The following is a 14,962-nucleotide window of genomic DNA, read 5'->3' on the forward strand; positions in this document are numbered from 1 at the left end:
AACAGACGAAAGAAATGGCCCAACCCACCCCCATACACATGTATATACATACGTCCACACACGCAAATATACATACCTACACAGCTTTCCATGGTTTACCCCAGACGCTTCACATGCCCTGATTCAATCCACTGACAGCACGTCAACCCCGGTATACCACATCGATCCAATTCATTCTATTCCTTGCCCTCCTTTCACCCTCCTTCATGTTCAGGCCCCGATCACACAAAATCTTTTTCACTCCATCTTTCCACCTCCAATTTGGTCTCCCACTTCTCCTCGTTCCCTCCACCTCCGACACATATATCCTCTTGGTCAATCTTTCCTCACTCATTCTCTCCATGTGCCCAAACCATTTCAAAACACCCTCTTCTGCTCTCTCAACCACGCTCTTTTTATTTCCACACATCTCTCTTACCCTTACGTTACTTACTCGATCAAACCACCTCACACCACACATTGTCCTCAAACATCTCATTTTCAGCACATCCATCCTCCTGCGCACAACTCTATCCATAGCCCACGCCTCGCAACCATACAACATTGTTGGAACCACTATTCCTTCAAACATACCCATTTTTGCTTTCCTAGATAATGTTCTCGAATTCCACACATTCTTCAAGGCTCCCAGGATTTTCGCCCCCTCCCCCACCCTATGATCCACTTCCGCTTCCATGGTTCCATCCGCTGCCAGATCCACTCCCAGATATCTAAAACACTTTACTTCCTCCAGTTTTTCTCCATTCAAACTTACCTCCCAATTGACTTGACCCTCAACCCTACTGTACCTAATAACCTTGCTCTTATTCACATTTACTCTTAACTTTCTTCTTTCACACACTTTACCAAACTCAGTCACCAGCTTCTGCAGTTTCTCACATGAATCAGCCACCAGCGCTGTATCATCAGCGAACAACAACTGACTCACTTCCCAAGCTCTCTCATCCACAACAGACTTCATACTTGCCCCTCTTTCCAAAACTCTTGCATATATATATATATATATATATATATATATTTATATATATATATATATATATATATATATATATATATATATATATATATATATATATATATGTATGTATGTATATGTATATATAAGTATACGTATGTAGGTAGGAGGGATGGCCAGAGAGCGTTATTGGATTACGTGTTAATTGACAGGCGCGCGAAAGAGACTTTTGGATGTTAATGTGCTGAGAGGTGCAACTGGAGGGATGTCTGATCGTTATCTTGTGGAGGCTAAGGTGAAGATTTGTATGGGTTTTCAGAAAAGAAGAGTGAATGTTGGGGTGAAGAGGGTGGTGAGAGTAAGTGAGCTTGGGAAGGAGACTTGTGTGAGGAAGTACCAGGAGAGACTGAGTACAGAATGGAAAAAGGTGAGAACAATGGAAGTTAGGGGAGTGGGGGAGGAATGGGATGTATTTAGGGAATCAGTGATGGAGTGCGCAAAAGATGCTTGTGGCATGAGAAGCGTGGGAGGTGGGTTGATTAGAAAGGGTAGTGAGTGGTGGGATGAAGAAGATTATTAGTGAAAGAGAAGAGAGAGGCATTTGGACGATTTTTGCAGGGAAAAAATGCAATTGAGTGGGAGATGTATAAAAGAGAGAGACAGGAGGTCAAGAGAAAGGTGCAAGAGGTGAAAAAAAAAAAAAGGCAAATGAGAGTTGGGGTGAGAGAGTATCATTAAATTTTAGGGAGAATAAAAGGATGTTCTGGAAGGAGGTAAATAAAGTGCGTAAGACAAGGGAGCGAATGGGTACTTCAGTGAAGGGCGCTAATGGGGAGGTGATAACAAGTAGTGGTGATGTGAGAAGGAGATGGAGTGAGTATTTTGAAGGGTTGTTGAATGTGTTTGATGATAGAGTGGCAGATATAGGGTGTTTTGGTCGAGGTGGTGTGCAAAGTGAGAGGGTTAGGGAAAATGATTTGGTAAACAGAGAAGAGGTAGTAAAAGCTTTGCGGAAGATGAAAGCCGGCAAGGCAGCAGGTTTGGATGGTATTGCAGTGGAATCTATTAAAAAAGGGGGTGACTGTATTGTTGACTGGTTGGTAAGGTTATTTAATGTATGTATGACTCATGGTGAGGTGCCTGAGGATTGGTGGAATGCGTGCATAGTGCCATTGTACAAAGGCAAAGGGGATAGGAGTGAGTGCTCAAATTACAAAGGTATAAGTCTGTTGAGTATTCCTGGTAAATTATATGGGAGGGTATTGATTGAGAGGGTGAAGGCATGTATAGAGCATCAGATTGGGGAAGAGCAGTGTGGTTTCAGATGTGGTAGAGGATGTGTGGATCAGGTGTTTGCTATGAAGAATGTATGTGAGAAATAGCAAGTATGAAGTCTGTTGTGGATGAGAGAGCTTGGGAAGTGAGTCAGTTGTTGTTCGCTGATGATACAGCGCTGGTGGCTGATTCATGTGAGAAACTGCAGAAGCTGGTGACTGAGTTTGGTAAAGTGTGTGAAAGAAGAAAGTTAAGAGTAAATGTAAATAAGAGCAAGGTTATTAGGTACAGTAGGGTTGAGGGTCAAGTCAATTGGGAGGTAAGTTTGAATGGAGAAAAACTGGAGGAAGTGAAGTGTTTTAGATATCTGGGAGTGGATCTGGCAGCGGATGGAACCATGGAAGTGGAAGTGAATCATAGGGTGGGGGAGGGGGCGAAAATCCTGGGAGCCTTGAAGAATGTGTGGAATTCGAGAACATTATCTAGGAAAGCAAAAATGGGTATGTTTGAAGGAATAGTGGTTCCAACAATGTTGTATGGTTGCGAGGCGTGGGCTATGGATAGAGTTGTGCGCAGGAGGGTGGATGTGCTGGAAATGAGATGTTTGAGGACAATGTGTGGTGTGAGGTGGTTTGATCGAGTAAGTAATGTAAGGGTAAGAGAGATGTGTGGAAATAAAAAGAGCGTGGTTGAGAGAGCAGAAGAGGGTGTTTTGAAATGGTTTGGGCACATGGAGAGAATGAGTGAGGAAAGATCGACCAAGAGGATATATGTGTCGGAGGTAGAGGGAACGAGGAGAAGTGGGAGACCAAATTGGAGGTGGAAAGATGGAGTGAAAAAGATTTTGTGTGATCGGGGCCTGAACATGAAGGAGGGTGAAAGGCGGGCAAGGAATAGAGTGAATTGGATCGATGTGGTATACCGGGGTTGACGTGCTGTCAGTGGATTGAATCAGGGCATGTGAAGCGTCTGGGGTAAACCATGGAAAGTTGTGTGGGGCCTGGATGTTGAAAGGGAGCTGTGGTTTCGGGCATTATTGCATGACAGCTAGAGACTGAGTGTGAACGAATGGGGCCTTTGTTGTCTTTTCCTAGCGCTACCTCGCACACATGAGGGGGGAGGGGGATGGTATTCCATGTGTGGCGAGGTGGCGATGGAAATGAATAAAGGTAGACAGTGTGAATTGTGTGCATGGGTATATATGTATGTGTCTGTGTGTGTATATATATGTGTACATTGAGATGTATAGGTATGTATATTTGCGTGTGTGGACGTGTATGTATATACATGTGTATGGGGGTGGGTTGGGCCATTTCTTTCGTCTGTTTCCTTGCGCTACCTCGCAAACGCTGGAGACAGCGACAAAGCAAAATATATAAATATATATGTGTGTGTGTGTGTGTGTGTGTATGTATATATAACATACAAACCTCCAACAGCCAGGATCGAACCCGGGACCCCTGTTACGCAGAGGTCCCGGGTTCGATCCTGGCTATTGGAGGTTTGTATGTAATATGACAGTGCGCCTTCATATGCACTATATTCGTATATACATATATATATATATATATATATATATATATATATATATATATATATATATTTATTTTTATTATACTTTGTCGCTGTCTCCCGCGTTTGCGAGGTAGCGCAAGGAAACAGACGAAAGAAATGGCCCAACCCCCCCCCCCCCAAACACATGTATATACATACGTCCACACACGCAAATATACATACCTACACAGCTTTCCATGGTTTACCCCAGACGCTTCACATGCCTTGATTCAATCCACTGACAGCACGTCAACCCCGGTATACCACATCGATCCAATTCACTCTATTCCTTGCCCTCCTTTCACCCTCCTGCATGTTCAGGCCCCGATCACACAAAATCTTTTTCACTCCATCTTTCCACCTCCAATTTGGTCTCCCTCTTCTCCTCGTTCCCTCCACCTCCGACACATATATCCTCTTGGTCAATCTTTCCTCACTCATTCTCTCCATGTGCCCAAACCATTTCAAAACACCCTCTTCTGCTCTCTCAACCACGCTCTTTTTATTTCCACACATCTCTCTTACCCTTACGTTACTCACTCGATCAAACCACCTCACACCACACATTGTCCTCAAACATCTCATTTCCAGCACATCCATCCTCCTGCGCACAACTCTATCCATAGCCCACGCCTCGCAACCATACAACATTGTTGGAACCACTATTCCTTCAAACATACCCATTTTTGCTTTCCGAGATAATATTCTCGACTTCCACACATTCTTCAAGGCCCCCAGAATTTTCGCCCCCTCCCCCACCCTATGATCCACTTCCGCTTCCATGGTTCCATCCGCTGCCAGATCCACTCCCAGATATCTAAAACACTTCACTTCCTCCAGTTTTTCTCCATTCAAACTCACCTCCCAATTGACTTGACCCTCAACCCTACTGTACCTAATAACCTTGCTCTTATTCACATTTACTCTTAACTTTCTTCTTCCACACACTTTACCAAACTCAGTCACCAGCTTCTGCAGTTTCTCACATGAATCAGCCACCAGCGCTGTATCATCAGCGAACAACAACTGACTCACTTCCCAAGCTCTCTCATCCCCAACAGACTTCATACTTGCCCCTCTTTCCAAAACTCTTGCATTTACCTCCCTAACAACCCCATCCATAAACAAATTAAACAACCATGGAGACATCACACACCCCTGCCGCAAACCTACATTCACTGAGAACCAATCACTTTCCTCTCTTCCTACACGTACACATGCCTTTGTATGGCTTTTCAGAAAAGAAGAGTGAATGTTGGGGTGAAGAGGGTGGTGAGAGTAAGTGAGCTTGAGAAGGAGACCTGTGTGAGGAAGTACCAGGAGAGACTGAGTACAGAATGGAAAAAGGTGAGAACAATGGAAGTAAGGGGAGTGGGGGAGGAATGGGATGTATTTAGGGAATCAGTGATGGATTGCGCAAAAGATGCTTGTGGCATGAGAAGAGTGGGAGGTGGGTTGATTAGAAAGGGTAGTGAGTGGTGGGATGAAGAAGTAAGAGTATTAGTGAAAGAGAAGAGAGAGGCATTTGGACGATTTTTGCAGGGAAAAAATGCAATTGAGTGGGAGATGTTTAAAAGAAAGAGACAGGAGGTCAAGAGAAAGGTGCAAGAGGTGAAAAAAAGGGCAAATGAGAGTTGGGGTGAGAGAGTATCATTAAATTTTAGGGAGAATAAAAAGATGTTCTGGAAGGAGGTAAATAAAGTGCGTAAGACAAGGGAGCAAATGGGAACTTCAGTGAAGGGCGCAAATGGGGAGGTGATAACAAGTAGTGGTGATGTGAGAAGGAGATGGAGTGAGTATTTTGAAGGTTTGTTGAATGTGTTTGATGATAGAGTGGCAGATATAGGGTGTTTTGGTCGAGGTGGTGTGCAAAGTGAGAGGGTTAGGGAAAATGATTTGGTAAACAGAGAAGAGGTAGTGAAAGCTTTGCGGAAGATGAAAGCCGGCAAGGCAGCAGGTTTGGATGGTATTGCAGTGGAATTTATTAAAAAAGGGGGTGACTGTATTGTTGACTGGTTGGTAAGGTTATTTAATGTATGTATGACTCATGGTGAGGTGCCTGAGGATTGGCGGAATGCGTGCATAGTGCCATTGTACAAAGGCAAAGGGGATAAGAGTGAGTGCTCAAATTACAGAGGTATAAGTTTGTTGAGTATTCCTGGTAAATTATATGGGAGGGTATTGATTGAGAGGGTGAAGGCATGTACAGAGCATCAGATTGGGGAAGAGCAGTGTGGTTTCAGAAGTGGTAGAGGATGTGTGGATCAGGTGTTTGCTTTGAAGAATGTATGTGAGAAATACTTAGAAAAGCAAATGGATTTGTATGTAGCATTTATGGATCTGGAGAAGGCATATGATAGAGTTGATAGAGATGCTCTGTGGAAGGTATTAAGAATATATGGTGTGGGAGGAAAGTTGTTAGAAGCAGTGAAAAGTTTTTATCGAGGATGTAAGGCATGTGTACGTGTAGGAAGAGAGGAAAGTGATTGGTTCTCAGTGAATGTAGGTTTGCGGCAGGGGTGTGTGATGTCTCCATGTTTGTTTAATTTGTTTATGGATGGGGTTGTTAGGGAGGTAAATGCAAGAGTTTTGGAAAGAGGGGCAAGTATGAAGTCTGTTGGGGATGAGAGAGCTTGGGAAGTGAGTCAGTTGTTGTTCGCTGATGATACAGCGCTGGTGGCTGATTCATGTGAGAAACTGCAGAAGCTGGTGACTGAGTTTGGAAAAGTGTGTGGAAGAAGAAAGTTAAGAGTAAATGTGAATAAGAGCAAGGTTATTAGGTACAGTAGGGTTGAGGGTCAAGTCAATTGGGAGGTGAGTTTGAATGGAGAAAAGCTGGAGGAAGTGAAGTGTTTTAGATATCTGGGAGTGGATCTGGCAGCGAATGGAACCATGGAAGCGGAAGTGGATCATAGGGTGGGGGAGGGGGCGAAAATCCTGCTGGCCTTGAAGAATGTGTGGAAGTCGAGAACATTATCTCGGAAAGCAAAAATGGGTATGTTTGAAGGAATAGTGGTTCCAACAATGTTGTATGGTTGCGAGGCGTGGGCTATGGATAGAGTTGTGCGCAGGAGGATGGATGTGCTGGAAATGAGATGTTTGAGGACAATGTGTGGAGTGAGGTGGTTTGATCGAGTGAGTAACGTAAGGGTAAGAGAGATGTGTGGAAATAAAAAGAGCGTGGTTGAGAGAGCAGAAGAGGGTGTTTTGAAGTGGTTTGGGCACATGGAGAGGATGAGTGAGGAAAGATTGACCAAGAGGATATATGTGTCGGAGGTGGAGGGAACAAGGAGAAGAGGGAGACCAAATTGGAGGTGGAAAGATGGAGTGAAAAAGATTTTGTGTGATCGGGGCCTGAACATGCAGGAGGGTGAAAGGAGGGCAAGGAATAGAGTGAATTGGAGCGATGTGGTATACCGGGGTTGACGTGCTGTCAGTGGATTGAATCAAGGCATGTGAAGCGTCTGGGGTAAACCATGGAAGGCTGTGTAGGTATGTATATTTGCGTGTGTGGACGTATGTATATACATGTGTATGGGGGGGGGGGGGTTGGGCCATTTCTTTCGTCTGTTTCCTTGCGCTACCTCGCAAACGCGGGAGACAGCGACAAAGTATAATAATAATAAAAAAAAAATATATATATATACTTTTTATTTTATTCTTTTTTAATGACAGAACTATACGTATCATATAGAATTATTATTGGAACAAAACAAAGACGGGAAAACTCGTCTTCTTACTTGCTTTGGTTTCATTTTTCTTTCATAATGAAAACTTCCGTTTCTTAATCTCCTCATCGGAAATAAAGACGTTCCCTCACAAGTGCCACAGCATTTTTTTTTCCCACTGCTGTAGTAAATGTTGAGAGAAATCCACGGGCATTATTAACGCGGTACAATATGAAGTACAAAATTACGAAGAGCTTCGTCATCCTCTGACTTTTGCAAAAGTTTACTCTCAAAGGTTTACTATCAAAAGTTTACTCTCAAAGGTTTACTATCAAAGGTTTACTATCAACGGTTTACAATCAAAGGTTTACTATCAAAGGTTTACTTTCAAAGGTTTACAATCAAAGGTTTACTATCAAAGGTTTACTATCAAAGGTTTACTCTCAAAGGTTTACTATCAACGGTTTACTATCAAAGGTTTACTATCAAAGGTTTACTATCAACGGTTTACAATCAAAGGTTTACTATCAACGGTTTACTATCAAAGGTTTACTCTCAAAGGTTTACTATCAAAGATGTACTATCAAAGGTTTACTATCAAAGGTTTACTCTCAAAGGTTTACAATCAAAGGTTTACTCTCAAAGGTTTACTCTCAAAGGTTTACTCTCAAAGGTTTACTATCAAAGGTTTACTATCAAAGGTTTACTCTCAAAGGTTTACTCTCAAAGGTTTACTATCAAAGGTTTACTCTCAAAGGTTTACTCTCAAAGGTTTACTATCAAAGGTTTACTCTCAACGGTTTACTATCAAAGGTTTACTATCAAAGGTTTACTCTCAAAGGTTTACTATCAAAGGTTTACTATCAAAGGTTTACTCTCAACGGTTTACTATCAACGGTTTACTATCAAAGGTTTACTATCAACGGTTTACTATCAAAGGTTTACTCTCAAAGGTTTACGATCAAAGGTTTACTCTCAAAGGTTTACTATCAAAGGTTTACTATCAACGGTTTACTATCAACGGTTTACTATCAAAGGTTTACAATCAAAGGTTTACTCTCAAAGGTTTACTCTCAAAGGTTTACTATCAAAGGTTTACTCTCAAAGGTTTACAATCAAAGGTTTACTATCAAAGGTTTACAATCAAAGGTTTACAATCAAAGGTTTACAATCAAAGGTTTACTATCAAAGGTTTACAATCAAAGGTTTACTATCAAAGGTTTACTATCAAAGGTTTACTATCAAAGGTTTACTATCAAAGGTTTACTCTCAAAGGTTTACTATCAACGGTTTACAATCAAAGGTTTACTATCAAAGGTTTACTATCAAAGGTTTACTATCAAAGGTTTACTATCAACGGTTTACTATCAAAGGTTTACTCTCAACGGTTTACAATCAAAGGTTTACTAATAAAGGTTTGCTATCAAAGGTTTACTCTCAAAGGTTTACAATCAAAGGTTTACTATCAAAGTTGTACTATCAAAGGTTTACTATCAACGGTTTACTATCAAAGGTTTACTATCAACGGTTTACAATCAAAGGTTTACTAATAAAGGTTTACTATCAACGGTTTACTATCAACGGTTTACTATCAAAGGTTTACTATCAAAGGTTTACTATCAACGGTTTACTATCAACGGTTTACTATCAAAGGTTTACTATCAACGGTTTACAATCAAAGGTTTACTAATAAAGGTTTACTATCAAAGGCTTACTATCAACGGTTTACAATCAAGGGTTTACTAATAAAGGTTTACTATCAACGGTTTACTCTCAAAGGTTTACTAATAAAGGTTTGCTATCAAAGGTTTACTATCAAAGGCTTACTATCAACGGTTTACAATCAAGGGTTTACTAATAAAGGTTTACTATCAACGGTTTACTCTCAACGGTTTACTCTCAAAGGTTTACTATCAAAGGTTTACTATCAAAGGTTTACTCTCAAAGGTTTACTCTCAAAGGTTTACTATCAAAGGTTTACTCTCAACGGTTTACTCTCAAAGGTTTACTATCAAAGGTTTACTCTCAAAGGTTTACTCTCAAAGGTTTACTATCAAAGGTTTACTCTCAAAGGTTTACTATCAAAGGTTTACTATCAAAGGTTTACTCTCAAAGGTTTACTCTCAAAGGTTTACTATCAAAGGTTTACTCACGTGATGCCTCGCCCATACTCCCGTTTGATCTTGATCAGGGCAATGTCGTTGTCCAGGAAGGTGTAAGCATTTAAGTTCTCGTGTATCCATATTTTTTCAATATCAAACTCCTGAAATGAGGGAAGACTTCAATATTTCTTGTCTTCTTTCAGGCTGAACTTCGTCTTCTACTTTAACCCTAACTAATATGATCGTATATGAGATATATGGGATGATCTACATGTTTATAAAAGTGATGAAGACTGATTCTACAGATGCTCGTAGTTTTTGAAGTAATGTGCCTCACCTGTCTGTTGCGCTTGGAGCAGTGCCTTGCTCTGTAGTGTCTTCCACAACTAAGTAAGATTATTTAGGGTAAAATCGGGGTTTAAAAATCCTCAAACCCTCTGCCTGTCTTACTGGCCGGCAGATACTGGCTTCTCCGTCCCCCGCTGGCCGGCTATGGCTAGGCTGCGGAGACCGTCCACAAGCCAATCAGCGACCACCAGAGAAATGATGACATTGCTCCGGGACGCCAGTCAATACCGAATTCTCTTGAATTGCGGGAGACGTTCCCCACTGGCACTTATTATTATTATTATTATTATTATTATTATTATTATTATTATTATTATTATCTTTATTATTATCAGTATTATTATTATTATTATTAGTATTATTATTATTATTATTACTATTATTATTGTTATTATTACTATTATCATTATTATTAGTAGTATTATCATTATTATTATTATTATTATTATTATTATTATTATTATCCCGTGAATCAGTATCTTCTCTCTATTTTGTATTTCATTCACTTTATCGAGGGTATGACGTACTGTAGGGGTGCTTTCGACAACGTTGTAAGGTCGACCCCAGTATACCACATCGTTCCAATGCACTCTATCCCGGAGCCTACTCCTTTAAACCCTCCTGTATGTTCAAGGCCCCGATCTCTCAAAATCGTTTTCACTCCATCGTACCATCTCCAATTTGGTCTCCCGCTTCTCCTTGTTCCCTCCACTTCTGCACATTTATCCCCTTTCCTCACTCATTCTTTCCATGTGTCCAAACCATTTCCACATACCCTTCCCCACTTCTCTCAACCACACATCTCACTTACCTTTTTATAACTTACTTGATCAAACCACCTCACACTACATATTGTCCTCAAACTTTTCATTTCCAACACATCCACCCTCCTCTGCACAACCCTATCTATGACCCGTGCCTCGCATCTATATGATATTGTTGGTGCTACCGTTCTTTCAAACATACTCATTTTTGCCCTCTCAGATGACTCTCTTCACACATTCTTCAGCCTTCCGAGAACCTCCGCCTCCTCACCCACCCTGTGACTCGCATCTTCCGTTTATTCTTTTTTCATTTTCTTTTTTTCCTTTTTGCGTTGGAGGCTCTAGTCACGATCAAAGGTCTACATCAAGGCCGTTCCTCACTTGAAATATAGGAAGGATTCCAAAAAGGAAAAAGACGAGACAATTATCTAAAAGCACTTCAAACTCCTCTCATTTTTCTTCAAACACACCCCTACTATCTAGTTCCTCAACCTTGCTAAACCTAATAATCTTGTTTTTAGTCATATTTACTCTCAACTTTCTCCTCTCGCATATTCTTCCAAACTCAGTCAACAAGTTATGCAATTCCTTACTCGAATTAGCCACTAGTGCTGCATCATCAGCAAACAGCTGACTCACATCCCAGGCCTTCTCATTCCCTACAGACTGAATACTCTTCCCAGTCTCCGAGACTCTTAACATTTACCTCCCTTACCAACCCATCCGTAAACAAATTTAAAAATCATAGCGACATCACACAACCCTACAACAGACCAACCTTAACTTGGAACCATTCACTCTCCTCTCTTCCTACTCGAACACATGCCTTACGATCGAAATCTCTCTCTGCTTTCAGCAGCTTTCCTCCCACATGGTATATATTCTTCAGACCTTCCGCAAGTCATCTCTATCAGTCGCATTACACTCTTTCTTCAGATCCATAAATGCCACATACAGATCCATCTGCTTCTCTAAGTATTTTTCATAAACATATTTTAAAGCAAACACCTGATCCACACATCCTCTTTCAATTCTGAAACCACACTGTGCTTCCCCAATCTGATGCTCTATACGTGCCTTCACCCTCTCAGTCAATACCCTCCCATATAACGTATGAGGTACACGGCAGACTTTTACCTCTACAAATTGAACACTCACCCCTAACCCCCTTGCCTTTCACTGGCATCCCGCCAATTCTTAAGCACATTACAATGATCCATACAAAATCGAAAGTCCTTACCAGCCAATCAACAACACAACTCGCCCCCTTTTTTTTTTTTTTTAATAAACTCATATGCAGTACCATCCGTACCATCCGCCTTGCCGAATTTCATCTTCCGCAAGGCTTTCACCACCTCCTCTCTTTTCACCAAACCACTCTCCCTGACCTCTTTTCGCACACCACCTGACCAAAGCACTCTACATCAGCCACTCATTCATCAAACACATTCAACAGTCCTTCAAAATACTCACTCCATCTCTTCCTCGCATCATAACTACCTGTATTTCCCTTCTGCCCCCTTTACCAATATTCTCATTTGTTCTCTTGTTTCTTGCACATTATAAAACACCTTTTTCCGAAAGTTTACTGATACTTAGCCCAACTCTTATCTCCCCCCCCCCCTTTTTTTTTTCTTTAACACCGGGACCCTCTCCTCTTGACCTCCCTGCCGCTTTCCCTTAAACATCCTCCAGTCTAAGTACATTTTCCTTGCGGGTATCCTCCCAACGCCTCTCTTTTCTCTTTCATCAGCAACTTTGAAGAAGTAATACTTCTTCATCCCACCACTCACTACCCGTTCTAATCTGCCAACCTCCTCTCTCTTACCCACTCCCGTTCCTTCATTTAGTCTCACCTTTTGTCATTCTGTACTCAGTCTCTTCTGATATTTCTTCACACAAGTGTCCTTTCCAAACTCACTTACTCTCACCACTCTCTTCTACCCTAAATTCTCTCCTCTTTTTCGAAAACCTCTACTCATCTTCATCCTCGCTTCCATAGGACAGCTGGTCCTCTGAACACATTTACATAAGAGTCTCAATTACACGCTAACAAATAATATGAACTCCAGTAATGCCTACTGGCCATCTTTTCTACTCACATACGTTTATTTGTATATATAGGGGATAGGAGAGAAAATACTTCCCATGTATTCCCAGCGTGTCTTAGAAGGCGACTATAAGGGGCGGGAGCGGGGTGCTAGAAACCCTCTCCTCGAATTTTAATTTCTAAAAGGGGAAACAGAAGAAGGCGTCATCCTCCTCAAAGGCTCAGACTGGGGTGTCTGAATACGTGTGTATGTAAAAAGATGAGAAGAGAGGAGAGGTAGGTCGTATTTTTGAGGAAAGAAACTAGGATGTTCTGGCTCTGAGTGAAATGAAGTTCAAGGGTAAAGGAAGAGAATGGTTTGGAAAAGTCTTGGGAGTAAAGTCAGGGGTTGGTGAGAGGACTAGAGCTAAGGAAGGAGTAGCACTACTCTTGAAGCAGGAGTTGTGGGAGTGTGTGATAGAGTGCAAGAAAATAAATTCTAGATTGATGTGGGTAAAAGTGAAAGTGGATGGAGAGAGATGGGTGATTATTGGTGCATATGCACCTGGTCATGAGAAGAAAGATCATGAGAGGCAAGTGTTTTGGGAGGAAATGAGTGAGTGTGTCAGCAGCTTTGGTGCACGAGACCGGGTATTAGTGATGGGTGATTTGAATGCGAAAGTGAGTAATGTGGCAGTTGAGGGTATAATTGGTGTACATAGGGTGTTCAGTGTTGTAAGTGGAAATGGTGAAGAGCTTGTGGATTTGTGTGCTGAAAAAAGACTGGTGATCACCTGGTTTAAAAAGAGAGATATACATAGGTATACGTATGTGAGTAGGAAAGATGATCAAAGGGCATTGTTGGATTACGTGTTAATTGATAGGCGTGTAAAAGAGAGACTTTTTGATGCTAATGTGCTGAGAGGGGCAGGATTTCAGTAAAGAAGAGAGAATGCTGGGGAGAAGAGAGTGGTGAGCGTAAGTGAGCTTGGAAATGAGACTCGTGTGAGGAAGTACCAGGATAGATTGAGAGTAGAATGACAAAAGGTGAGAGCAAATGACGTGAGGGGAGTGGGGGCGGAATGGGATGTATTTAGGGAAGCAGTGATGGCATGTGCAAAAGATGCATGTGCCATGAGAAAGGTGGGAGGTTGGAAGAATTGAAATGGTAGTGAGTGGTAGGGATGAAAAAGTAAAAGCTGTTAGTGAAAGAGAAAAGAGAGGCCTTTGGACGATATATACAAGGAAGGAGTGCAAATGACTGGGAGATGTATAAAAGAAGAGGCAGGAGGTCAAGAGGAAGGTGCAAGGGTTGAAAAAGACGGCAGATGAGAATTGGGGTGAGAGAGTATCATTAAACTTTAGGGAGAATAAAAAAGATTTTTGGAAGGAGGTAAATAACATACGTAAGACAGAGAACAAATGGGAACGGGTGAAAGGGGGCAAATGAGGAAGGTAATAACGGGTAGTGATGAAGTGTGAAGGAGCTAGAGTGAGTATTTTGAAGGTTTGTTGAATGAGTTTGATGATAGAGTGGTAAATGTAGGGTGTTTTGGTTGAGATGGGGTGCAAAGTGAGAGGGTCAGGGAGAATCGTTTGGTTAAGAGAGAAGTAGTGAAAGCTTTGCGGAAGATGAAAGCCGGCAAGGCGGCGGGTTTGGATGGTACTGCACTAGAATTTATTTAGAGAGAGGGTGACTGTGTTGTTGATTCAGTGTACGTATGGATTAGGGTAAAGTGCCTGAGGATTGGCGGAATGCATGTATAGTGCCGTTGTACAAAGGCAAAGAGGATAAAGGTGAGTGTTCTCACTACAAAGGCATAAATTTAATGAGTATTCTTGGGTGATTGTATGAGAGGGTATTGATTGAGAGGGTGAAGGTATGTACAGACTGGGGAGGAGCAGTGTGGTTTCAGAAGTAATAGAGGATGTGTTGATCAGGTGTCCGCTTTGAAGATTGTGCGTGATAAGTACTTAGAAAAAGAGATGGCTTTGTATGTGGCATTTATGAATCTGGAGAAGGCATATGATAGGGTTAATAGACATGCTTCGTGGAAGGTCTTTAGAGTATGTGGTGTGGGAAGTAAGCTGCTAGAAGCAATGAAAAGTTTTTACCAAAGATGTAAGGCATGTGTACGAGTAGGAAGAGAGTGACTGGTTCCCATTGAAGGCCGGTCTTCGGCAGGGTTGTGTGATGTTCCCATGGTTGTTTAATTTGTTAATGGATGGTGTGCTTTGGGAAGTAGGTGATAGAGTTTTGGAGAGGG

General features: G+C 41.6%; 1 protein-coding gene across 3 annotated transcripts in view; it reads right to left on the bottom strand.

Annotated features, from left to right (window-relative positions):
- LOC139761682 (neurotrypsin-like) overlaps positions 1-14,962 on the bottom strand; it is a 92,246-nt gene that overhangs the window by 12,524 nt on the left and 64,760 nt on the right. For all 3 annotated transcript variants that reach the window (XM_071686012.1, XM_071686013.1, XM_071686014.1), the window contains one exon: positions 9,606-9,715. In XM_071686012.1, the coding sequence (XP_071542113.1) occupies positions 9,606-9,715 (110 nt within the window). The remainder of the gene's footprint in view (positions 1-9,605; positions 9,716-14,962) is intronic.

Source organism: Panulirus ornatus, chromosome 41, assembly GCF_036320965.1.
Source record: "Panulirus ornatus isolate Po-2019 chromosome 41, ASM3632096v1, whole genome shotgun sequence".
NCBI classification, from domain to species: domain Eukaryota; kingdom Metazoa; phylum Arthropoda; class Malacostraca; order Decapoda; family Palinuridae; genus Panulirus; species Panulirus ornatus.